The sequence below is a fragment of the Lipotes vexillifer genome, unplaced genomic scaffold, assembly GCF_000442215.2.
Source record: "Lipotes vexillifer unplaced genomic scaffold, Lipotes_vexillifer_v1.1 scaffold988, whole genome shotgun sequence".
Taxonomy (NCBI): domain Eukaryota; kingdom Metazoa; phylum Chordata; class Mammalia; order Artiodactyla; family Lipotidae; genus Lipotes; species Lipotes vexillifer.
This window is the reverse complement of record NW_006797916.1, coordinates 1512321-1519653: the sequence shown is the minus strand read 5'-3', so window position 1 is coordinate 1519653 and position 7333 is coordinate 1512321. Positions and strand designations below refer to the sequence as shown.

The 7333-nt window shown below is 66.3% G+C and overlaps 1 protein-coding gene across 1 annotated transcript in view; it reads left to right on the top strand.

Annotated features, from left to right (window-relative positions):
* The window catches only part of KIF1A (kinesin family member 1A), a 95936-nt gene that overhangs the window by 87665 nt on the left and 938 nt on the right, over positions 1-7333 (top strand). Inside the window, exons 40-48 of the mRNA XM_007469947.1 lie at positions 978-1111; positions 2130-2191; positions 2490-2635; positions 3161-3355; positions 3850-3927; positions 4754-4878; positions 5756-5908; positions 6240-6432; positions 6975-7093. Of these exons, the coding sequence (XP_007470009.1) occupies positions 978-1111; positions 2130-2191; positions 2490-2635; positions 3161-3355; positions 3850-3927; positions 4754-4878; positions 5756-5908; positions 6240-6432; positions 6975-7093 (1205 nt within the window). The remainder of the gene's footprint in view (positions 1-977; positions 1112-2129; positions 2192-2489; positions 2636-3160; positions 3356-3849; positions 3928-4753; positions 4879-5755; positions 5909-6239; positions 6433-6974; positions 7094-7333) is intronic.

Genomic DNA, 7333 nt, shown 5'->3' with positions numbered 1-7333 from the left:
CGGTACGCGGGCCTCTCACTGCTGTGGCCTCTCCCGTTGCGGAGCACAGGCTCCGGACGTGCAGGCTCAGCGGCCATGGCTCACGGGCCCAGCCGCTCCACGGCATGTGGGATCTTCCTGGACTGGGGCACAAACCCGTGTCCCCTGCATTGGCAAGTGGAATCTCAACCACTGCGCCACCAGGGAAGCCCCAAATCTATGTACTTTTAATGGCTGTGCTCGCAATTAACTAACGCTGCTACCTTTAGTGTATGGGTTTGTCCTTGGGGTTGCAAGATGGCTGCAGCACCACCAGACATTGCATCTATCTTCCAGGCAGCACAAAAGCAGAAGCCTCCCCTTCCCCATCCCCAGGGTCTCAGGCTGTGACCTCCCTTTGAAGCACAGGAGGAGGCTGGGGGCGTGGGTGTTTCTTGCTGTGCACAGTACTGAGGAATGGGGGCGGGGGTTTGGGGTCGGCAGCCAGCGGGATGGTAGAGATGAAGGCATCCACCGCCCTAGAGCCTAACTACTCCAGCTGTAATATGGGGACCTACCTGTGTGACTGCCCCATGGGATGAGGTTTGCTCAGGCTGAGAAAACACTGGCAGGGCTTTGCCCAGACAAGACCCCAGCTTTGTCAGCAGCTATCCTGGAGCTTCGGGAAAACCAAAGAACCGACTGTTTAAGACAGCACCTCGCTCGCTGTGCAGTAATTTCCTGTGGCGTTTGAGAGTTAAAGCTGTGGGTGCACAGACAGGGTCCGGTCAGATCCACACAAACGTTTTGGGGAGTGTGTCACCCCGATTTAATGGTGAGGCAGCTGAGGCCCGTGTCCGGGACACTGGGGGCCCTGCACGGACACTGGCCCCCGGCAGTGGGTGCCCCGCCGTCTCTCCCGCCTTGCTCTGGCTCGCTGCGGAGGCTCTCGTGCCCCGAGGCGGGTGGCTGGGTGCGGCTCGAGGTCCTGGGTCCGAGCCCCGCCCCGCCCCCCGCAGATGGAGAGCTGCACGCAGCCGGCCGTCATCACCAAGGACCTCTGCATGGTCTTCTACTCCCGCGATGCCAAGCTGCCGGCCTCACGCTCCATCCGTAACCTGTTTGGCAGCGGGAGCCTGCGGGCCTCGGAGAGGTGAGCCTTCAGTGGAGCCCTGGGCGCAGCGAATACCAGACTGGGCTCTGCGCGGAGCAGTGTGTCACGTGGTGCACTCTGGGCCGGCTGGCCCATGAGACGGAGGACCCGCCCCGGTCCCGTCGGGCCTCCGGCTCTGGGGTCCATCTCACTCGGACCGTCAGTGGACGCCGCTGGGCACTTGTGCGGACCCCGATGTCATGTTGGGGGGTGTGAGAGAGCCAGGCTCTCCCCACAGGGCACAGTGGGAAGGCCTGAGGTGTCCACTCTGGGGCCTCCCTGGGAGGTGCCGGTGACCTTCCTCCCCAGGGGTCATGCAGATCTGTGCTATTGGGACTGCTTCCCCCACTCTGTGGGAGAAACTGGGTACACACGGGGCTGGGCGGGAAGGGGGACTCTGGACAGCACTTCCTGAGGACTTGTGCTGAGCCAGTGCCTCTCGGAGGCTGGGGGCACGTGGGGGAGTCGGACACCAGGACCAGCGTCCCTTCTTGCGCTCTGACCTGCATTCTTGGGGGCAGGGCAGGAATGGCCGAGGACATCAGGGCAGTGAGAAGGGCCCCTGCGCCAGCAGCAGGGACACCAAGGGTGCAGGGTCACCACTGGCCGCCTTCAGTGAGGCCTCCACGCACTGTCTCGTGGGCCCCTGTGTCCCCGCTGCTCTGGCACAGCTGGGAGGAAAGTGGGGTGACGGTCCTGGGCTGGCCATGGTCCTGTCGTCCAGGAGGTCACCCCGTGAGCGTGAGCCCCTCTCCATGAGCGAGTTAGCGGGGTGCCCTTGGCAGAATCAGTGGTCCCAAGAGAAAGGGGGGCCCAGCGGGAGTCTGGGATGGGGACCATGTACAGGGACTGCATCGCGGGGAACCAAGCACCTCAGCCACCCCGTGCAAGGCCGCTTGGCGTGGGTGACTGCAGGACTCGTGCCCAGTGTGCGTTTGATGGTGGCGAGAGTCGGTGCCTGGCCTACACGGGGCCAGGTGGCGACATTCCTTCTCCCACCCCCCACCACTCCTGGCAGCAATCGCGTGACGGGCGTGTACGAGCTCAGCCTGTGCCACGTGGCTGACACGGGCAGCCCAGGTAAGCGTCTGCCCTGGGCTCTGTGGTCGGGGGTGGGGTGGGCACCATTGGAGGTCAGGGAGCCCCGTCCCCTGGGACCACCTGGGGGACTTCAGCCACGCTGCCATTTGGGGGGTCCCTCCCCTGGAGACTCAAGTGCTCACCTCGTGCCCCCTGGAGTTGCTGGGGGACAGTGAGGGGAGAGAGGGAGGGAGAGGAGGGGCAGCCGAGACCCTGCCGGGGGCCTGGGGTGGGGGTCCCTCCTCCCTCGGCGGATAAGCCTGCAGCTAGGGACGCGTCTGACGGGCATCCGCTCCAGGGATGCAGCGGCGGCGCCGGCGGGTGCTGGACACATCCGTGGCCTACGTCCGGGGCGAGGAGAACCTGGCGGGCTGGAGGCCGCGGAGCGACAGCCTCATCCTGGACCACCAGTGGGAGCTGGAGAAGCTGAGCCTCCTGCAGGAGGTGAGAGGGCCGAGCCCACCAGGTCCCCACCCCACCCAGGATGGCGCGCGTGGCCCTCGAGCCGCCTGTCACAGGGCTTAGGGCTGCATGACGGCCACCGGCTAGGATGGGAGGTTCATTCTTGACCCAAGCGCAGACTGTCGGGCACGTAGATGAGACAAGGAAGAAACCGGGAGGGAAGCTAGTGGGTGGGGCGAGGCCCTTCTGTTGCTCGGGCCAGCACGGCCAGTGTCCAGCAGCGGTGCTGGCTGCTGGCCCGGGGCGCAGGTGGGAAGCGGGCATCGGGGGTCACGTCCACCCTCTGGGCCCTTCCCGAGAACGCGGCTGCAGCGCGAACACAGTGTCCGTCCCGTCGGCTCACGGCGGGCGCACAGGCAGGCCTGTTGGTGCCACGTCACACGCCGCAGCCCGCCAGGGCAGCCCGGCTCTCCCGGGCCTGAGCAGGCCCGGGGCTTAGAGCAGCCGCCCGCCCTCCCCACCCTGGCGGGAGCGGAGGCAAAGCCGCACTCGTGCTCCTCCGTGCAGGTGGAGAAGACCAGGCACTACCTGCTGCTGCGGGAGAAGCTGGAGACGGCCCCGCGGCCTGGGCCCGAGGCCCCGCCCCCCGCCTCCGGCGAGGACGCCGAGGCCCACAGCTCGTCCACCTCCCCGCTCGCGGCTGCGGGCCGGCCATCGTCCCTGGAGGCTCCCAACGAGAGGCAGCGGGAGCTGGCGGTCAAGGTGGGCAGCAGGCGGGCGGCGGCCATGCTCCTGGCCCTTTCCTGGTGCCAGTGACTTGTCACGGCCACCAGGACCTGGGAGAATGAGTCCGTAGGGTCGCCTTGACCCCGCCCCCACCCCACCCTAGCCACATTGGAACCCGGGGACCTCTTATAGCCTACTCCCCCAGGCAGTGACCTGCTCTCCCTCGCATACTTACGCTGATGGGGAGCTCGCCACCTACACCAGAGCTGGCCCTTTCTGCTGCTGGGTGGGCCACGGGGAAGGCCTCCCGCACTTCAGGGGAAGCTGGCCCCACCCCCACCCCCGCCCAGGCCCCAGGCCTGCCCCGGGGGGCTTCCTCAGACCACCACATCACCTGGGAGAGGTGAGGGTGCTTCCCACCTTGACCTGCGGTGCCTGGCCCCTCGGCCAGTCTCCTGTGTCCTGGGCCTGTGTCCGTGGCAGAGTCAGGTCCTGGGAGGTCCCTGACAGGGCGTTTGCTCTCCCGGCAGTGCTTACGGCTCCTCACCCACTCCTTCAACAGAGAGTACACCCACAGCCACGTCTGTGTCAGCGCCAGCGAGAGCAAGGTGGGCGTGGAGGGGCCACCCGGGAGTAGGCGCGGGGGGGCTGCTGTGGCTGAGAGAAGGAGATAAGGGTTTTCTTGGGAACATTCCTCTCCCAGCCTAAAGGGATGCCTCAGAGCTAAGGGGTTGGCTTCCCGGGGCCTGAGGCTGGGGTCCATGGAGGGCTGGGAGCGAGGGGCCCGCCGGGCCCAGGGGTGTCCACTCGGTGTTGTCCCTGGCTCCCACTCTCCCCGGTCCCCGGCCCTGTCCAGCTGGCCCTCACCCAGCTGCCTGTGTCCTGGGCTGGCCAAGCCCCCTCTCCTCAGCTTCCTTCCCCCACCCTGGTCTTGCAGCCTTACACCCACGCCCAAGGCTGGGGTGGCTCTTGTGCTGGAGGCTGGCCCTGGCCCGCGTCAGGCTCCAGGCTTCCTTCCGGCGCTCTGGCCCATCACCCGTCCTCCCTCAGCCGGGTAGACAGCCCTGCCCGGCCTTTGTGCTCCGCGCTGGCCTCTCCCTCTGCCCAAATCTCCTCTTGCCGCGGCTGCCAGGCTGCGCACCCTGAAGTCGGGGCTCAGAGGCTACTCCTTCCCCGACCCCCACCCAGCGGTCCTCGCTCCGTCTTTGGGGCTCCACAGCCTCGAGGACCTCCTTCGGCAGAAGGCAGAGCCTGAAGCCCTGGGCGGGGTGGGCCGGGGGACGGTGGGGGCTGGGAGAGGGGAGAGCCCAGCCCGCAGCTGGAGTGGGGTTGCCTAAACAGAGGGTAAAATGCAGGCAAAGGTGCCGCGGCAGGGATGTCCCCACCCGCAGAGGGCCCTGAGGCTGTCCCTGAAGAGCCGTCTCTCCTCTGCAGCTCTCTGAGATGTCCGTCACCCTGCTGCGGGACCCGTCCACGTCCCCTCTGGGGGCGGCCACGCTCACCCCCTCCTCCACCTGCCCCTCCCTGGTCGAGGGCCGGTATGGGGCTGCTGACCTGAGGTGAGTGAGCTCCAGGCTCCCGGCAAACCTTCCACCTCCACAAGCTGACCGACGAGACGGCTGTGACTCGGGCACAGAGCAAGAAGCCAGGGCTCGAGGGGCTGGGTGTCTGGGGACAGCCACGCACTAGGGCAGGGCTGGGGGAGGGGGTCTGCCCTGCCCAGCTGACACGGCCCTGTCCAAGGTCATTTTCTGCTCAAGTGTAGATTTAGAATACAGTCGTGAATAAAACCAGGAACGGGTCAAAACACTAAACAAAAAGCCCTATTCAGTGGCAGCACTCACAAAATACTCAGTGGGAAAAGTGGTGACAAAGCAGAGCCTAGAGGACACCTGAGCCCACCTGACACCTGCCGAGCGGTGTTGGGAGCAGGGCACACGTTGCTGAAAGCGCTCGTGTCTGACCCATCGGGTCTTATAACACCTCAGGCTTTCCAAATTTTCTTCTTGAAAGAAAAAGGCATCAAGCCCTCTGGGTGCCATCCTGAGTCAGGCCTCCTTGGCCACCGGGTCTGTCGCTTGGGCCTGGTGGCTACAGTGGACAATAGCAGCTCCCTGCACGCACACGGTCCCTGAGGAAGTCGGGTCAGCTTCAGTTTAACTTTGGAGTCAAGAGATCCGGAAGCCGCTTTCACGGTGGGTGGAGGTGGGGAGCCAGAACGTGCCACGGGAGAAGGCACCACGTCGGCGTGGACCCTGCCCGCCACACAGCGCAGCACAGCGCAGCGGCGGGCCGGCCGGAGGTCTGAGCCGGCGTGGGGGGCAGGACCAGGCAGGTGCCCCCCGTGGTTCTGAGCGGGTAACGCTGGCCATCGGGGAAGCCGGCCGGAGAGGCACCTCCTGGCAGGAGTTCAGGGGCTTCACTGTGCTTTCCCAGGACCCCACAGCCCTGCTCCCGGCCGGCCAGCCCAGAGCCTGAGCCCCTGCCAGAGGTGGATTCCAAGAAGTCCCCTTCCCCTGCCCGGGCAACGGAGGCTGACAAAGAGCCCCGGCGCCTGCTGGTTCCCGACATCCAGGAGATCCGGGTCAGGTGCGTGAGGGCCCTTCTAAAACACTGGCCAGCCTGTTCTGCCCCTGACCTGGAACGGAGACAGCTGTGTGCCGGGGGGTCGGGCAGGGCCCCCTGACCTAGGACAGGGGACAGCTGTGTGCCGGGGGCTCAGGCAGGGCCCCCTGACCTAGGACAGGGGACAGCTGTGTGCCGGGGCGTCGGGCAGGGCCCCCTGACCTAGGACAGGGGTGGAGAATAAGCAGACATAAAGGGCAGGAGGGTGGACCAGAGCCAGAGCCAGTGCCGGGCGGGGGCTGGGCACCTGGTGGGCAGCTGCAGAAAGATGGTTTTGGGGCGTCCCCATCCCCAGCCCGATCGTCTCCAAGAAGGGGTACCTGCACTTCCTGGAGCCGCACACGGCCGGCTGGGCCAAGCGCTTCGTGGTGGTGCGGCGGCCCTACGCCTACATGTACAACAGCGACAAGGATGCCGTGGAGAGGTTTGTGCTCAACCTGTCCACAGCGCAGGTTGAGTACAGTGAGGACCAGCAGGCGATGCTCAAGGTGCGACACGGCCGCGGGCGGGGGAGGGCGGGAGCCGGGCCGGGTCCTCCTCTGTGGGCCCTGCGTCCACCCACTGCCCGACTGGAGCCAGGCCCGTCTGTCACAGGCAGGGCCATCGGGGTCAGCCTCACTGTCTCTCTGCCTCTCGTGTCCCGGGGCCACTCTGCCCAGGAAGACGCCAGGATTAACGGGCCCCAGAGGATACATCTGGGCCAGCAGCTGAGCCAGGGTCCCCAGGGGTGGGACCTTGGCCTGTGAGGGGTTGACTCATCCCACGGGGACACAGAGCAGTGACAAAGTAGCCTCAGGCGGGGCCACGGGGACGACCAGAAGACACCGGTGTCCTGACTACAGAGGCTTCCGGAGGGGAGCCACCGCCCGCAGGGTCAGGACAGGCTGTGTGTGCAGCAGCGCCGCTCCCTCCTAGGGGTCTTCTTTTCTGCTTCCTCATCCTTGACGCTCCCCCTGGGGGGGGGAGGGGCCTGCCCCCCCACCTGGGCCCCGGGAGGCCTGGCGCCCCTCACGGCAGACCCCCTCCACAGACCCCCAACACGTTCGCCGTGTGCACGGAGCACCGGGGCATCCTGCTGCAGGCCAACAGCGACAAGGACATGCACGACTGGCTGTACGCGTTCAACCCCCTCCTAGCAGGGACCATACGGTATGTCCTGCCTGCAGAGGGCGGGGGGACGGTCTTGAGGACGTGAATTCTCGTTTTCGGGCCGTTGCTCCTCACCGAGTGTGTAAATCCCCAAGACTTTTAGAACCGACACTCAACCAGGGCGGGCCTCCACGTCGGGGACATGCTGCACCAGGCTTGGGGACAGCCAGGCCCCCGGTGGACAGAGCCCCGCCCCTAGTCAGTGACTCACAAAGGAAGCTGGGGCGGGGGGGGGGGGGG